This window comes from Schistocerca serialis, chromosome 2, assembly GCF_023864345.2.
Source record: "Schistocerca serialis cubense isolate TAMUIC-IGC-003099 chromosome 2, iqSchSeri2.2, whole genome shotgun sequence".
NCBI lineage: Eukaryota > Metazoa > Arthropoda > Insecta > Orthoptera > Acrididae > Schistocerca > Schistocerca serialis.
The window spans coordinates 341,286,078-341,304,303 of NC_064639.1; the positions used below are offsets into that span (position 1 = coordinate 341,286,078).

The 18,226-nt window shown below is 43.2% G+C and overlaps 1 protein-coding gene across 1 annotated transcript in view; it reads right to left on the reverse strand.

Annotated features, from left to right (window-relative positions):
• Window positions 1-18,226, reverse strand: part of LOC126455966 (enhancer of split mgamma protein-like) — a 128,607-nt gene that overhangs the window by 21,626 nt on the left and 88,755 nt on the right. The window contains exon 3 of the mRNA XM_050091723.1: window positions 13,811-13,933. Coding sequence (XP_049947680.1) covers window positions 13,811-13,933 — 123 coding nt within the window. The remainder of the gene's footprint in view (window positions 1-13,810; window positions 13,934-18,226) is intronic.

An 18,226-nucleotide genomic window follows, 5' to 3' on the forward strand; every position in this document is an offset into this window, starting at 1 on the left:
TTAAGAAGTTTTCAAGCCACTCACATATCTGTGAGCATATTCCATATACTCTTATCTTCATTAACAGCCTGCGACGAGGCACCGCTTCAAATGATTTCCGGAAATCTAGAAATATGGAATCTGCCTCTAGCCTTTCACCCATAATTCGCAGTATATCACTTCAGAAAAGGGCAAGCTGAGTTTCGCACGAGCGAAGCCCTCTAAAACCAAGCTGATTCGTGGACGTAAGCTTCTCAGTCTCAAGAAAGTTTATTATTTCGAAACTGAGAATATGTTCAAGGTAAAAAGTAAATTAAAGTGTATCTCTCTTGGGAAACTTACCGTAAGATGTCTCAATGTATCTGTCTAGGCAAACTGCTTCGAAGGCTGCGTCTACATCTACATCTTATGGCGTGTGGTGGAGGGCAATTCTGCACTATGATTGACAGTAAGCCTCCGTATTAGCTCTAACGTTTTCAATTTTCTAGTCGTGGACAGTTCGTGTGACGCATATGGGAGGATGCTGTACGGTCTCGAAATTTCAACAGTGACTATAGTCGACATATTCGTGTCGTGATAATCAGCAACTGTATCAATATCGATCACTCAGGATCATCTTCGGATCTAAAATGTAGTAAAATTAAGTACGTACCATCTAATTTTTTACGTAAGTAGAGAAAAAGAAACTGTACTTAAACGTAGAATTTTCCTCGGCAGTTGCGTCTGCGATCAGTCCTGTCTACTCAGAGCCAAGCATCAGAGTACTGTCTTTTGGAACACTGATTGCAGCCGCGAAATACGGCTCTCTGATGCGGTTCTGAGTAGACAAGACAGGTTCCTGATACAAATATTTAGGTAAAGTCTACATTTACGTACAAAATTTTTTCTGCTGATTGTAAAATATTAGCTGCTACATATTTAATTTTACGTTGTTTGAGGTCTGAAGATATCCTGTGTGGTCGAAACATGTTATCTAATTAAAAACGTGCAATAGAGACTGAAAAATAAATGGGATTGCATTAAATATTAATACAGTTGCTGATTATCTCAACTCCTGTCTCATAGAGTTTGCAACTGTAGTTTGTTGAGTATCTCCGTAATGCTTTCGTGTCGACAAAGCGATCCCGGATTGAAACGCACTACTCTTCATTGTATCTCCCTTACCTCTTCTATTAATCAAACATGGTAAGCCGTCCAGACTGATGAGCAATATTAAAAAAATCCTTTGAACAAGTGTTTTGCAACCCACCTCTTTCGTGAATAACATTAATTAAGATTCTTACAACGAATCTCAATCTGCCACCCGCTTTTTTACAGTTTGTTTTATGTGGTCATTTCACTTTAAGTTATTGAAGACAGTTACAGTAGAAATTTTGCAGTACTTACTACTTCCACTGATTTGTCGACAATGTTGTAATCGAACAGAAGCAGGTATGAACGTAGAATCTTCTAAATAGTTTGACTTGCCACGTTCCCCTTTTGTTTCTTCTTAAGGCCTCGACGTTTCCAACCCCTCTGCTGCGATCCTTTTTCAGGAACTTCTGGTGTTCCCGATTAGGTGAACAGTTTGAATCAAAACGTCGGTTGTGTAAGATGACTCTAAAGAATAACATGACGTGTCCTGACAATCTAGATTTTATTTACCTTCAATAAAAAAAAAACCGCGGACCTGTATAGTAGTTAATATCTTCGCCAGTTTCTGTGGAATACTTTACGTTTCTTTACGTTCCGGCTAAACTGCCAGCCACTCGATCAACCGTTGATGGCCCGGAAATCTTCCTGCTAGAATCTTCTGGCGTCCTAACCCTCCTATGGACAATAGGGTAGTCCACAAACAGCACAACAGAGCTTCCAGCGTTATGTGGTAGATTACTAACTTACACTGTAAATAGCGTATTAGGACTGCTACACAACTCTAAAAGTTTCCTTGGATTTAAACATATCATTCTCGGCAACGCCGTGGACTCATTCTTAGATGCTGGTCTTCGTCAAACACAATGGTTGGAAATATTTTCGTATTTTTGGGCCACAATTATGTATTAATATTTGAATCACACTTCCACCATTCGACTGTAAAAGTTCTGTATTTTATATTACTATCGCTTGTACTTGATAATGATCTAATGCGGAAATATCATTCAAGCATCGTTGATTGTTATTTTCTCGTCTTTTTTTTTTTTGGGGGGGGGGGGGGGGGTTGGAGGAGGGGTGAAGAGGGGAGGAAGAGGTCGTAAGTCTGACAAGTGGTCATACGTGTAATAGGTTTGATGCGGCTCACCAAGATTTCCTATTCTGTGACAACGTCTTCTTCTCTGAGTAACACTTAACCCAACGTCCTCAATTATTTGTTGGGTTGGTTCCAAGTTCTTTCTTCCTCTACACTTTTTTGCCAGCCACGGTTCTCTCTAATGTCACGGAAGTTTCTTCCTGGCGTCTTAATACTTATCGTATCATTCTGCTCCGATACCCGTCTGGCATGCTTTGTGAGCATGTTGGAGCTTTCTTATGGACGTGGAAATGAACTTGTGATGAATGCTGACTGGAGCAGAGGCGAATCGAGGCGAAATAAGTTAGCCTGGACCAGCCGAGAAGACCAGTTACCTTTATACTGCCCACCTCAGTCATTCTGTAGTCTGGAAACGAAGAATTACATTGCACTTTTTTCCAGTTAGCCGCGCGGGGTAGCCGTCCGGTCTTGGGCACCTTGCCACGGTTCGCGCGGCTCCCCGTGTCGGAGTTACGAGTCCTCTCTCGGACGTGAATGTGTGTGTTGTCCTTAGTGTAAGTTAAAATGGTTCAAATGGCTCTGAGCACTATGGGACTTAACTGCTGTGGTCATCAGTCCCCCAGAACTTTGAACTACTTAAACCTAACTAACCTAAGAACATCACACACACCCATGCCCGAGGCAGGATTCGAACCTGCGATCGTAGCAGTGTAAGTTACTTTAAGTTTAGTTAAGTGGTGTGTAAGCCTGCGGACCGATGAACTCAGCAGATTGGTTCCACAGGAACTTACCGTAAATTTCCAAATTTTTTCTTGCAGTTAATAATCGTTCCTGTTACATGCAATGACGGAGAAGATCTCAACACCAAAAAATTATTAATGTAATGAAAATTAGGGATTACATTTGTCTAGGTAACACATTCGAATAACACTGCAAGATGATGAGGTAAAGTGAGCACGAGATAAGTCTTTGCAAATGTGAAATGCTGACAGATTAATAAACGGCGTAACCGCCAGAATGTTGGATGCAAGGGTACAAACGTGCATACATTATGCTGTACAGGCCGGATGTTGGTTCGTGGTATGGAGTTCCTCGCCTGTTTTAATGCAGAGACGGTTAATGCTGTTTGTGGATGATGCTGGAATTATCGTCATATGACGTCCAACATGCGCCCGACTGGAGACACATATGATGCTCGAGCAGGCCAAGGGAACATGTAGGCTGACTGGCTGACTGTAGAGCATGTTGGGTCACAACACCGATATGTGAGTGAGCGTTATCCTGTTGGAAAACATTCGTACACGAATGGCAGAACAACAGGTCGAATCACCAGACTGACGTACGGATTTACAGTCAGGGTGCATGAGAAAACCACTAGAGTGCTTCTGCAGTCATACAAAATTGCACCCAAGACCATAACTCGAGGTATAGGTCCAATGTGTATAGCATGCAGAAAGGCTGTTTGTGGGTCTTCGATTGGCCTCTTTCTAGCCAACACACGGCCGTCACTGGCACCGTTGCAGAACCAGCTTTGATCAGAAAACACAACAGGCCTCCACCCTGCTCTCGAATGAGCTCTCGACTGACACCACTGAAGTAAAGGAGGGCAGTGGAATTCACGCAACAGAGCGTCTAGCTCGAAGCTGTCTTTGAAGTAATCGATTTGGAACAGTTGGTTGTGTCACTGTGGTGTCCACCGCTGCTCATATTGCTGCTACAGATTTAGTCAAATGCGCCAGAGCCATACGCCGAACACGATGGTCTTCCCTCCTGGTACTGCCGCGTGGCCGTACGTGGCCCGGCCCTCTTCGGACCGTACATTCTGGTGAACACAGACGTCAGCAGTCATGTACAGTGGCTACAATCCTGCCAAGTTTTTCAGCAGTATCGCAGAAGGAACATCCCAATTCTCGTAGCCCTATCACACGACGTCGTTCAAACTCACTGAGGTGTTGATAATGGTGTTGTCGCCTTGAAGGTATTCTTGACTAACATCAACTCACCACGTCCAATTTTAAAGGTAACTAACGCTCACGACCGTTACTGCGTGTGCCGGCCGAAGTGGCCGTGCGGTTAAAGACGCTGCAGTCTGGAACCGCAAGACCGCTACGGTCGCAGGTTCGAATCCTGCCTCGGGCATGGATGTTTGTGATGTCCTTAGGTTAGTTAGGTTTAACTAGTTCTAAGTTCTAGGGGACTAATGAAATCAGCAGTTGAGTCCCATAGTGCTCAGAGCCATTTGAACCATTTGAACCATTACTGCGTGTATTTAAAACACAGCTGATTTGCATCCTCATAATGGTGCTGCTAGCACCACTCTTATGCAACTGGCTCGAAACTGAAATAGACATCACGTTTCAGATGTACAAATACGGCTACCAACTTTATGTGGTACAACTCCTTGTCGGTGTTGAGATTTCTTTCCATCGTGTAGATTTGTACTCCAAATAGAAAATTGGATCAGATACCATCACTCATGATTTTTGTAGGGGTTAAACTATACAAATCAATGTCCGTGTCATGGTTTGTTAAAATTCAGGGCCGGTTTTGCCTCTGCAGCCATCGTCAGATCCAACAACAGACGCTTATTCAATACATCATCGAGAATGTTACTGGTGAGAGAAGTAAGAGACCCATGTTTGCAATCAGGAGCTCGCGAAATTGAGTCGTTCAGCAGTCCTAGGAGTTGCAGTCGAAAGCTCTCTAGAGCAGAGGTTCTGTTTTGGTAACATTACTGATTTCTAAGCTCGATAGTTAGTGACCTATCTTCATCCAAAAAGTGTTATTTCCAGTGAAGAAAACTTCAAGAATTTGCAGATGCAAGGATGTGGACTGATGAACTGCCTATCCGAGTTTTGCATTCAAGTGTGTGACAGATGCACGCATTTGTCGAGTAGGAGATGCGTGTATCAGTTCGTGAAGTCGTGAAACACGTATGTAACATAGCAGCGATGGCGAGGCATTGTAGCATCTGTGACCAGAGAGTATGCGCTTGACCGCGCGAGTGTTGCGCATACTCTCTGGTCACAGATGCTACAATGCCTCGCCATCGCTGCTATGTTACATACGTGTTTCAGTCGTTAGTGGTATTTTATGGAAAATATGACTTTGCAAGGTGTAATAGAGAGACTAAATATTTTTTATTACCTTGGACGTTTGTTGTTTTATTGTGACATTTCACGCAGGCCTTCGACCAATTACCCTAGTTTGTCGTTCTGGAGATTATCGGGCGGAAGTTATTATCGACCACCTAGAGGTACCGTAGTCTCTTAGCAGTGTACGTTTTCTAGTACAGCGGTAATCTCTCTGAATAAATTAAAATACCGCACAGGGCCGGCCGGAGTGGCCAAGCGGTTCTGGCTCTACAGTCTGGAACCGCGCCACCGCTATGGTCGCAGGTTCGAGTCCTGCCTCGGGCATGGATGTGTGTGATGTCCTTAGGTTGGTTAGGTTTAAGTAGTTGTAAGTTCTAGGGGACTCATGACCACAGCAGTTAAGTCCCATAGTGCTCAGAGCCATTTGAACCATTTGACACTTTGATTTTGGTGTTTCCGAAGTAGAAATTTCAACCCTGTCCTGAGGGTCCAAGCGTTTCTGGGGATCCTTGTTGAACAGTTTTGTGAAGTATAGCATTGCTGAGGAGCAACTAGGTAGGTCAATAAACGGTTGCTAATTAATCTTTGGAGCAATATATCGCGTAACTTGTCTCATGCGGAAGGGAGCGTGTATTCTGGCCACTGTTGCAACCCAGGCTTCGTTCCACTCCACGGCCTCTCCGATGTTAGCGGACATTCAAGGATACTGGTTTACCTTGTCTTTCTGTCTGTCTGTCTGACTGTCTTTCTCTCTCTCTCTCTGTGTCTAAGTGGCTGTTCTCCGTCTTCATGGATTGGAAGAATCGTACTGAGACCATCCAGCACATCTCACATAACTGCCAAAGCTGTTCCCGCTTCCCTTCCCTTTTGGAACTATGTTTCTGCATTATTTTCTATTCATATTTTCAAAATTTTGAAAGTTTATAAATAGGTGTAATAAAAATGAAGCATTTATGGAAGTTATAACTTTGCAGGGTCTAATAGACCATACTAAATTATTTTTCTTTCCATGAAACACAACATGATTGGATCACTGTTGTAAGTAAACCGAAAATTGTACAAGCTTTCTAAAAAAATGAAATTAAAACAAAACCTGTGTTTTATTATTTATGACAGCAGTTGTACAATGGTTTTAATACGATGTACAGGGTGACTCAAAAGACTATTAACATTTGAAAAAGCACTAATTCACGGAATAATTTAAGAAGAGATGTAAAAATCGACGCACGTGCCTGAAATAACATGATGTTTTATTGAAACTACAAACGAGTGCTACACTGGTTAATGGAGTCGCTCGACAGAAAGATGTCAATTACGCATAGGAGGGGTAGTCAGATCATCCGTAATCTGGCTGACTGTAGCTGTGATTTTTATGCAGGATGGCGTTCCATCTCAGAAAGATCTCTCGCGCGTTGAGCCACCACGTCCGTCACACTTGGCCTCCCAGGTCCGCAGACAACTTAGCTTTTGTATCATATGAAGCGCCATCTGTTGCTCAGTTTACTACCTGTTTTGGATTTTTACCTCTCTACCTACATTACTACGTGAAGTATTTAATTTTCAAATGTTAACGACTTTGGATCACATAGTATAACAAGTAACATATTTTATTACTCTCATAATATTATATTATTCTACACACACTATAGCACGATTCTTGATTTTTTTTTTGTTTAATTGGAAGCATGTAGTACCAGCTGAAACTTGGGTGAAGCAAAAATACTGGCTGGATGACGAAGTAAATTACATATCCCCTCCCTTTTTTAATTGTTTTATTCATCGCTGTGTCTTCAGTCGGCGGATATCGGAAGCTACAATGAAATAGGCTGTTTGCTTCAGTAATCGCTCTCAGGCTTTCACGATTATTCTGCAGTCAGGTAGCAGCGTTAAAACCATTGTTGAACATGTATAACCTTCGTAGGTGGGAGGTTTCTTTTTTTTATCTTTTTGTCAATTTTTCGACTTTTCTATGGGCGCTCCCTTGTCGGGCCTACTTCAACACGCCTTCTCCCTTGTCGGGCCTACTTCAACACCCCTTCTCCCTTGTGTGAATACTACAGTCTCGTAATGTGCGTGTAGTAATGGTGTAAGGCCTACTAAGTATGATACAGACGTGCTGATTAAGGACATCGCGACCAATTTTCTACTTGGAGTACAAAATTATATGAGAGAAACAGTTACAGATTTTAATGAGACGTTTGTATAGCTATTCCTTTCTCATCTCCACGGTAGTCGTCTGGGTAATTTTCCCATGCAATTGTTCGTGTTTACAGATTTTAGCAAGTCTTGAAGAGTCCATCTTTCCACATGTTCATTCTAATTTATTTTCCTAATCTTCATCCATTTATCCATTTTTTGCATTCCGTACCGCTCTCTTGTCGACACATCTGTTCTTTCGTTCCATATGGTCACTCCTTGTATATATATTAGTACTTTCATTACCACTGCCGTTAACTTTTGTTTTACCTTATTCGTTTCTGCTCAAGTTTCTGCTGAGTATGTCAAAACAGGACGCACCATTGTTTTATATATGATTACTTTCCCCTAAATTGGTTTCTTCATACAGTATTTTGCAGGCATCCGGGCATCCTGCCTGGCTTTGTCACTTGACTTTTCAGTTCCATGGTTAAGTCCTTATAACTGGTGATAACATTCCTCAGATAAATAAATTCATCACTCGTTCCGTTGACAGACCACCTACTTCTAATTTACCTGAAACAGGTGCTTCTGTTATAACCATACCCTTAGTTATTTTTATATGAGATTTCCATGTTATATTGCTGAGCTGTTTTATTAAATTGATGAACTAACCTTTGTAGATTATCCTCATTATCTGCTTTACTACTATACTTCTCATTTTATAGCCCAGTTCCTTTCTTACATGATTAGTGACATGGTGCATTACTAGTTGAGAAGAAGTGGATTTAATGAACCTCCTTGTCTAATTCCTTTATCTAGCATAGTTTCATCTGTAAATCGTTCATGTGTTTTGGTTTACCGCTGTGAAGCTGGTGGGGAGGTTTGTGTGCGTCAGTGATCCACTGAGCTATGCTGGTGGGAGATTGCTCCTCATAGGGCCGCCGTGTCAGACGGTTGGTGAGATTTCAGAGGAAGGGTAGTCCTATAAAGGGCCACTTTATTAGCGGTATGTGGATAGCAACCACATGGGCCCTTAGTTATGTCTGACATTACTTCCACTTACTTTGTCAGTCTTCTTCTGTTTTCTTTCCTATCGTTCTCCCTTGACCAGCTCTTTCTTTATTTTTATTTTTTTACCCCTAACTATATTAGATTTCGAGGCCCGAGATGTCTTTCATTTTCCTCCTTCACTGTCTGCTTTCAGGAAAGGCAGGCCTCTGAGAGCAGTAGTGGAGGGCTACCCCCAAGAACAAAACCCTGGTTCTCCACGTTGGGAGTCCCTGCGTGAGATTAGCACCCTTTGTGAGGAAAGGAAGTTCTAACGCTGCTGACAGAAATAGTAACAACCCTCAGGTCTCGGACTTATTGATAAAATACCTTACCCGCGTTCAGTGCGAGTTCTGTCCCCGAAAATTAAAACCCCACCAGGCGTCTGAGAACATTCGCTATGTCCCCAGAGGCCAGACGTGAAAACTGAAACGTCAACGCAATCCAAATCTTTACTTTCTTAGACTGGCTTGTTAAGGTGTTCACCGTTTCCTCTCCGTTCTTCCAATAGAAAGACGAGTTCTGTGCCCAACGTCTTAGTGAGTGGTACAATTAAGATCAGGACCTGGTCACCGGATGTATTCGTAATTCTGGGAGCTGGAAAGTAGTCTTGACAGGCGCATTAGTGGCGACGGCCGATCAGATTGGGAGCAATCTTCTGTTAATTACCAGCGGGCCCGGAGGGATTGCTCTCCCGCCCATAACACGGTAACTGCGGCAAGTAGGTGCGGACCGTTTTTATCGTTTCCTCTCCGTAACCGGTTTCCCTTCGCCATAAGCGACAGAGACGACGTCGACGTCTTTCAGATTAGAGACAAACGGAACTGTTGCGAAAGGAATGCCGTTTTGACGCTAATAAAATTTATATGTCCTTTAAAAGTATCGTCTAATTAGGTACATGTACGAAAGTTTCAGAGTAGGCGAGGAGCTCTAATGAGCATTTAGTTTATTCAAGTTTCTGCAAGTCACCTGTGCTGTAGAGGTGTTGCGTTGTAATATTACACTACAGAGTACTTGTTACTGTTGGTAACTCTTTAGTTGTTAGTTAAAGGTTACCTACACTATCTGATGAGACGTATCTTGACACTGCTATTAGTGGACCTTTAAGACAGCTTTAACTCTGATGAGCACAGTTTCATTGAGGTGTTTTATTGTCTGTGGAGTAATCGCAACCCATTCTTCAAGAGCCGAAACCAGAGAAGGTAAAAAAAATGGCTCTGAGCACTATGGGACTCAACTGCTGAGGCCATTAGTCCCCTAGAACTTAGAACTAGTTAAACCTAACTAACCTAAGGACATCACAAACATCCATGCCCGAGGCAGGATTCGAACCTGCGACCGTAGCGGTCTTGCGGTTCCAGACTGCTGCGCTTTTAACCGCACGGCCACTTCGGCCGGCCAGAGAAGGTAGTTATGCCGGGAATTGGGGTCCGGTGTGTAGTCAAAACTCTTCTCAAAGGTGTTCTATTGAGCTCACGTCGGGACGCTGTGCAGGCCAGATAATTTCAGTTACTGTCCACAAACCATTGCCTCAAAGATGCGCCGCTAGCAGCGCCACGTCACCATAAGGCGTCTGTGCGTAGCACACAAGTATTTCATCAGAATTAAGAATGAAATTAAAAGTTGAAGCAGCTTTCTCAAACTTTGTCAACATATGCTTTAGCGTAATAATGTTTAAACTGTCAAGTATCAGACTGATTAGATCAATAATTTACCTAATTACATCGTTTTATGGAAAAAAAGTGGCGCTAAATAATAAAGCTAGGAAGCCATAAATTGGTGATAATGTACAGATTTATGTTAAAATTAAGTGGTACATGTCTCAACGCGATTAAATCAATATTTTGGTCAGAATCCACGTTTTTAAGAAAAATTGAAGATGCTAAATATTAGACTTAGAAGCGTAAAAATTTGTATGACGCTTCAGTTCAACTTAACAATAATAACTACCTCTAATAGTTTTCGAGTAATTTAATGAAAACTAAATTTGTAACAAAAACGTCCTTATTTGTAGTAGATTAAGTATCTGTTACATTAAGGCTAGAAAGTTTTGGTTAGAGTACGTGATAAAACCTACTATATAACAAAGCTATAATAAGTTTCATGGCCTGGATGTAAATAATAACAAATACAAGATTCGTTCTAAAAATTTTAGAACGCGAAGTCTTAACGAAGGTCTGGAAACTGCTACCGGACGGATGACAGCAGGCGTTCCCTTGGCCGCCCGCTGCGCCACGTATATAAATACAGCCGAGAGACAAGACTAGGCTTTGCTTCGCATCCAGCCAACGTTAAGATCCGCATCAGTCAAACGCTAACGCCGGAATGCGCGCTGCCTCGGATGACGTCAAAGACAGGCTGTTACAAAAAAATGGCTCTGAGTGCTATGGGACTTAACTGCTGAGGTCATCAGTCCCCTAGAACTTAGAACTACTTAAACCTAACTAACCTAAGGACATCACACACATCCATACCCGAGGCTGGATTCGAACCTGCGACCGTAGTGGTCGTGCGGTTCCAGACTGTAGCGCCTAGAACCGCTCGGCCACTTCGACCGGCCAGGCTGTTACAAATCGCGTATTTTCAGTAATAACGGAAAGTGAACTCGCGAGGACTGTACACCGTCCTGGATTGCCTAGATTTCGCAAAAATAACTGTTAGTATGCCACCCGTAATTTTAAAAAATCCGTGTGGCAAGAGGTGACAGTTATTTTCCATTTTTGTGGCGAGCATTTATTTTGATTATCAATAGTCAGGGCGAAAGACAATTTAGTAGGAACTTACCGTAGAGGTCGCCTCTGAACTACTCATAGTGTCGTGTAGGACAGAAAGACTTCCTGTCAGTAACAACATAGTGAATATTACAATGTTGTGCGTGTGAAACTTTACCAAATATATGTATCAATTAGAACTCAAAAATCTTCAATTATAATCATAGTCCTGATTTCGCTGAGCAAATAGAGAATAGAAACATTTCTTCCAGTGGGCTGGACAAGAACGTGGACTTGCAAACTGGGAACTATGGTCAGCATGTTCTCCATCGCTTTCTGGCTGACCACAGAAATAGTTGCCAGGCTCTCGTAAAAAGCGGCGAACAATATTTACAACAATTCCAATTTCCACCAATAATTATTATTCAACCCGCCGCCCCACACCTTCGTTACACCTCGCTGTTGCAAACGGACGTTACATCACGACACAGACACAGATCTGAATACAGTGAATAGACACGTTAGTGATCGGACGGACAGTTCATAATTTTGTGAGGAAAAAGAAATCGGTCAGGAGGCAGAATCGACAATGGATCTTCCGCCTGGCAGTCCAAAACTGTGATCACATAAAAACAACGACATAGCTTTTCAAGCACACCTGATGTTGCTCATCTTGAGCTTGGGCCGTTCACTACTTCTGTTTTGCATCTTCTTTCACAGTTCATTACAACTTCTTCCTGTTTTCTTGCTTGATCTGTGTTCTGTTTTTGACGGGCTGTTCACTGACTGATCTTACCAGGTAAACTGAGGGGGGGGGGGGGGGAGGGGGTGCCATGAGGAGTTTCCCTTGTAGTTGTCAGCCACGATCGAAGTCACTTGGGCTCTCCTGAACGGTCCTTTCCGCTGTTGCTGCTCCGACAGTACCACCCACCCCGTTTTCGTATACTGTCAGGTGCGTCTCTCGTGACATCTAGCGGTCAATTTCACATTACACGGATGTGAGCAGATAATTTTGATTAAAATAGTTCACGGGTGAACTGTCTGATGTCAGTGTCCAAATGTTCATCAGCACACGAGATGATGGCAGCGTGGTCGTCTGCCGAAATATTGTGCCCGTTGGACACTGACACCCAGCAGTTAACCCGTGAACTACTTCGACGTGTCGTAAGCCGGGAAAAGCTGAAGATTCAGATTGCTTTTGATCAGATGAACGTTGTAGACTAGTAGGCAATGTTGACTGTTTCAGTACGGGACCTGGAAGCAGTCGGATTTTCCCGCTGTGTCTCTGATGACGTCTGCCGGCCTCTGTGGCCTAGCGGTTCTAGGCGCTTCAAAAATGGTTCAAATGGGTCTCAACACTATGGGACTTAACATCTGAGGTCATCAGTCCCCTAGAACTTAGAACTAATTAAACGTAACTAACCTAAGGACACCACACACATCCATGCCCGAGGCAGGATTCGAACCTGCGACCGTAGCGGTCACGCGGTTCCAGACTGAAGCGCCTAGAGCCGCACGGCCACACCGGCCGGCTAGGCGCTTCATTCTGGAACCGCGTGACCGCTACGGTCGCAGGTTCGAATCCTGCCTCGGGCATAGATGTGTGTGGTGTCCTTAGGTTAGTTAGGTTTAATTAGTTCTAAGTTCTAGGAGACTGATGACCTCAGATGTTAAGTCCCATAGTGCTCAGAGCCATTTGAAGCATTTTTTTTGATGACGTCTGTAAATGATTAACCACTCTGTTGGAGAATAACGGTAATAAAGAGACGGTATAAGCGCAGATATTTTTATGTGTGGTGCCTCAATATATACACACATCACTGTATTGGTTGTTTTCTCTCTCTATGTCGAACGGTCTCCCCACCTCGTTACAGAATTTACGACCTGACGTTTTCTGCATGGCCGTAAAGCACTACTAAGTGGGCTGCGCCTGTCAGTGTAGAGTAACTGTTTAGCGTCCACATGTCCACAGCTCAACACTTGACTTTCTGCTCAGGGAAAACGAACATTAATGGTTTTCTAAAGTTAAAATCTTCTGGTGTGTTAGGCCGAGTCATATTTCCTCCAAAATAATCGACGTTTCGACTCCTCTGCTGGGATCTTCTTCAGGATCTAGCAATCAGTTGCTAGCAGTAGTGGACACCGGACAATCTTGAAGAAGATTCGAACAGAGTGATCGTCGATCATTTTACAGGAAATATGACGCGGCCAAATACCCCAGAAGATTTTAACTTTAATGACAACGGCCACGAAAGCCTGCAGACTTACATAAATCCTACAGACTTACATTATTGGTTTGCTTTTGCCACATGTAGCTGGAGGTAACTAACCAACCTAAATCATGCGACTTGTAGTAGTTAGAATTATTAGTCTGCAACTAACATAAACTTTGATGATGTAATGTTGTCCAGTACACTGTCCCCAGTCACCAATAGAAATATTTCCACTTATACCCGTTACACCCAGTATAGGGGGAAATTTCCGACTGTGGAGCCTCGACGCTGTTAAGGAGAGTCGAAACGCTATTGGAAGTGGTCGGCCGTCTTTGTGGCCACATCACGGCTTGCCTTTTGCCATGATGTGAGTAGCGAGCAGAGAGCGGGCGGACCCACCTGGAAGCGAGGGGACTGCCAGCAGGAGCCACCGCCCTCCGCCTGCGACAGCCGCTGCAGGTGGCGCACCGTCAGCTCCAGGATGTCCGCCTTCTCCAGCTTGCTCACGTTCTCGCCCTCCGCCTGGAGAAAGAGGCACACATCCGACTTCAAAACACCGAGATTTATGAGTGATAAATTCGATCAAAATTGCATACTCCTATTGTAAGTAGGCTGTTTAGGTTTTTATGTTGGTAACGCCACGTAGCGCTCTGTAGAAAATCACTGGCTGTGCTGTGTGCCGTCCGTGGGTGGTTGGCATTGTTGGAATATTCGCTATTGTAGTGGTGTGTGTGTGTGTGTGTGTGTGTGTGTGTGTCTGTTGGGGCTTATGGGCGCTCAACGTCGAGATCATCAGCGCCCTGACACGCATTAAAGGGAACGAACGTGGGCAGACCTAATAAAACTGAAGCACACACGCAAAGAAAGCAGGAAAAGGATAATGCTACATAAGTGTATATCTTTCCGTGCGAGTCTGGCTTCTCTTATTTTACCACTGTGATCGATTCCCCCTATGAAGGCCGGCGTCAACAAAACATTTTCGCAGTCGGAGGAGAAGTTGGTGATTGGAATTTTGTGAGAAGGTTCCTCGGCAACGAAAAACGCCTTTGTTTCAATGATGTCCATCCAAAATCCTGTAGTGTTGGGCAGTTGGGTGTGGAGAGCGCGTAGCGTTGTGCAGTTGGAGGTAAGCCGCCAGCAGTGGTGGATGTGAGGGGGGGGGGGGGGGGGAGATGGCGGAAGTTTTGAGAGCGGATGTTCTGGACGTGTGTCCATCAGAGACAGTAAATTTGTAAGACTGGATGTCATGAACTGATATATATATATATATATATAATGACTCTTGAACACTATTAAGGTAAATACATTGTTTGTTGTCTATCAAAATTTTTCATTTGATAAGTATGCCTATCAGTAGTTAGTGCCTTCAGTAGTTAGAATCTTTTATTTAGCTGGCAGTATTGGCGCTCGCTGTATTGCAGTAGTTCGAGTAACGAAGATTTTCGTAAGGTAAGTGATTCATGAAAGGTATAGGTTATTGTTAGTCAGGGCCACTTTTTTGTAGGTATTATTGAAAGTCAGATTGCGTGCGCTAAAAATATTGTGTGTCAGTTTAGTGTTGATCAGAATAAGTAAAGAGCGAAATGTCTGAGTACGTTCAGTTCTGCTCAGCTGTTTGAAAATCAAATAACGTAACGGGTTTATCAGCACAATCATTCACTAATTTTTCTATTGGGACATTTCACTATTCCATAGACAGATGTTTAATCACATATTAATTGGATGTGTAATTTTATATATTAAAAAAATAAATAAATCATAATATACAGATGGAAAAAAAACACAACCTGAAGAAGAAATTGTGCGAGATAAATAAAAGTTGTTAAGTGGGTTTCAACATTTGTAAGAAGACCTCTGTTCAGATTTCGCACTAATCGCATAAGAGTGGCGCTAGTAGGGCACTATTATAACGCAAATCAACTTTGCTTTAAATAGGCACTGCAACGATCTTGTGTGTTTGTTACATTTGAGAATGGACGTAGTGAGTTGATGTTAGTCAAGAATGCATTTAAGAAGACGACGACGCCATTATCAACAGCTCATCTACATCTACATCTACATGGATACTCTGCCTGGCAGAGGTTTCACCGAACCAGCTTCATAATTCTCTATTATTCCAATCACGTAAAGCATGCGGAAAGAACGAACGTCTATATCATTCCGTGCGAGCTCGGATTCCCTTATTTTACCACGGTGATCGTTCCCCCTATGTAGGTCGGAGTCAACAAAACATTTTCGCATTCGGAGGACAAGGTGGTTCAGTTTGGAACCGCGTGACCGCTACGGTCGCAGGTTCGAATCCTGCCTCGGGCATGGATGTGTGTGATGTCCTTAGGTTAGTTAGGTTTAAGTAGTTCTAAGTTCTAGGGGACTGATGACCTCAGATGTTGAGACCCATAGTGCTCAGAGCCATTTGAACCATTTTTGAGAAGCTGGTGATTGAAATTTCGTGAGAAGTTCCATCGCAACGAAAAACGCCTTTCTTATAATGATGTCCAGACCAAATCGTGTATCATTTCCGTGACACTTTCTCCCGTATTCCGTGATAATACAAAACGCGCTGCCCTCATTTGAACTTTTTCGATGTACTCCTTGAGTCCTATCTGGTAAGAATCCCACACCGCGCAGCAGTATCTAAAAGAGGACGGACAACCGTAGTGCAGGCAGTTACTTTAGCACATTTTCTAAGTGTCCTGCCAATAAAACGCAGGCTTTGGTTAGCCTACCCCAAAACGTTTTCTATGTGTTCTTTCCAATTTAAGTTCAAGAATGGTTCAAATGGCTCTGAGCACTATGGGACTTAACATCTGAAGTCATCAGTCCCCTAGATCTTAGAACTACTTAAACCTAACTAACCTAAGGACGTCACACACATCCATACCCGAGGCAGGATTCTAACCTGCGACCGTAGCGGTCGCGCGGTTCCAGACTGTAGCGCCTATAACCGCTCTGCCACAGCGGCCGGCCCAATTTAAGTTTCAACGAGGTCGTGTAACAGGGCTACGAGATGCTGGATTTTCCACCTACGGTATTGCAGAAAGACTCGGCGGTAATGTAGCCTCTGACATGATTTGGTGGCCGCGGTAGTCACGGGAAGGTACAATTGCAAGAAGATTGGTTTCCGGAAGACCACTGATGAGGCAATACCATCGTGTTCGGCGGATTGTACTGCATCTGCAGCAACAGTTCGAGCAGCAGTTGGCTCCACAGTGACACAACGAACTGTTACCAGTCGGTTACTTCCAGGAGAACCCTTGCCCGACGCCCTGTAACGTGCATTCCACTGACCCCCACTGATCACTTGAGTGGTGTCACCCGATAGGTCATTGCAAGGCAGAGTGGAAGTCTGTCGCGTTTTCTGATGAGAGCCGGTTCTGCCAGTGAAGGCCGTCTGTTGCTTAGAAGGAGGCCAGGTGAGGGCCTGTAACCAACCTGTCTACGACTCGGGCACATTGGACCTTCATCTGGGGTTATGGACCGAGGTGTATGACAGCGGGACAAAATGACGCTTGCCCACATGTCGCTGTTGCAACTACATAGCGTCTACACGTTGCTTTGGCCTGCTCGATTGCGAGAACTGGCTCCAGTCGAGCACAAATGCCACATCATTTGACGACAACTTCAGCGTCATCCACAGACAACGTTAAACACCCCCGTGTTGACCGATCAAGTGCAACAGTGTATATGGAACTCCATCTCACAAACCGACATCCGGCACCTATACAACAAAATGCGTGCTTGTTTGCATGCTTGCATTCGACATGCTGCCGTCTATACCTGTTATTAATGTACCAACATTTTACATTTGCAACGGCTGTTCTCTGCTGTGTAACTTAAACGCTTAACTTTATTGCCTAGACAGAAGTATTCCTGTAATATCATTACACTACGTTAATGGCTGCTTGGTATTGTTTTTTTTTCGTCAGTATACAGGATGTAAATTTTAAGTTGACAAACAAGAATAACTCGAAAAATAAGCTTCACAAGAAAAAAATGTGTAGAATCCAAAGTTGATTACTTTATAGGGGGAAATCTGCTAGTGCTAAAATTAGCCCGCCACCCCAGCCCCCTGGGGGTGGGGCGGGAGGCAACTTTAAAATTTCAAATGTGAACCCCCATTTTTTTTATTGCAGAATCAGATTCTACTTAAAAAACCACGTACATTTTGTCTTAAACATTTGTTTTGATTCTTGATAGTTAGCGCTGTAATTCAGGAAATCGATTTTTTCAGTTTTGCGTTGAAAATGGTTAAGGATAAATAAAAAATACTTATTTACTTCGTAAATTTTGATTCGCTAAAACTAAAACTCTCCCTTTTGAGAGAGAGGAATTAGAGTTTTACAAATGTTGAGCAAATACTGTATCAATTTTTTCTGCAGATTCGAGTCAACATTTGTAAAACTCTACTTCTTCTCTCTCAAACCCCACCCTATGGGGGGAGAGGTAGAGTTTTAGTTTTAGCGAATCAAAATTTACGAAGTAAATAAGTATTTTTTTATTTATTCGCAACCATTTTCCACGCAAAAATGAGAACATGGATTTTCTAGAATTACAGCGCTAACTAACTGTCTATCAAGAATCAAAACAAATGTTTAAGACAAAATGTACGTTGTTTTTTATGTAGAATCTGATTCTGCAATAAAAAATGGTGGTTCCCATTTGAAATTTTAAAGTTGCCTCCCGCCCCACCCCCAGAGGGCTGGGGTGGCGGGATAATTTTAACACCAGCAGATGTCCCTCTCGAAAATAATCAACTTTGGATTCTACACATTTTTTCGTGTGAAGCTTATTTTTCGAGTTATTCTGGTTTCTCAA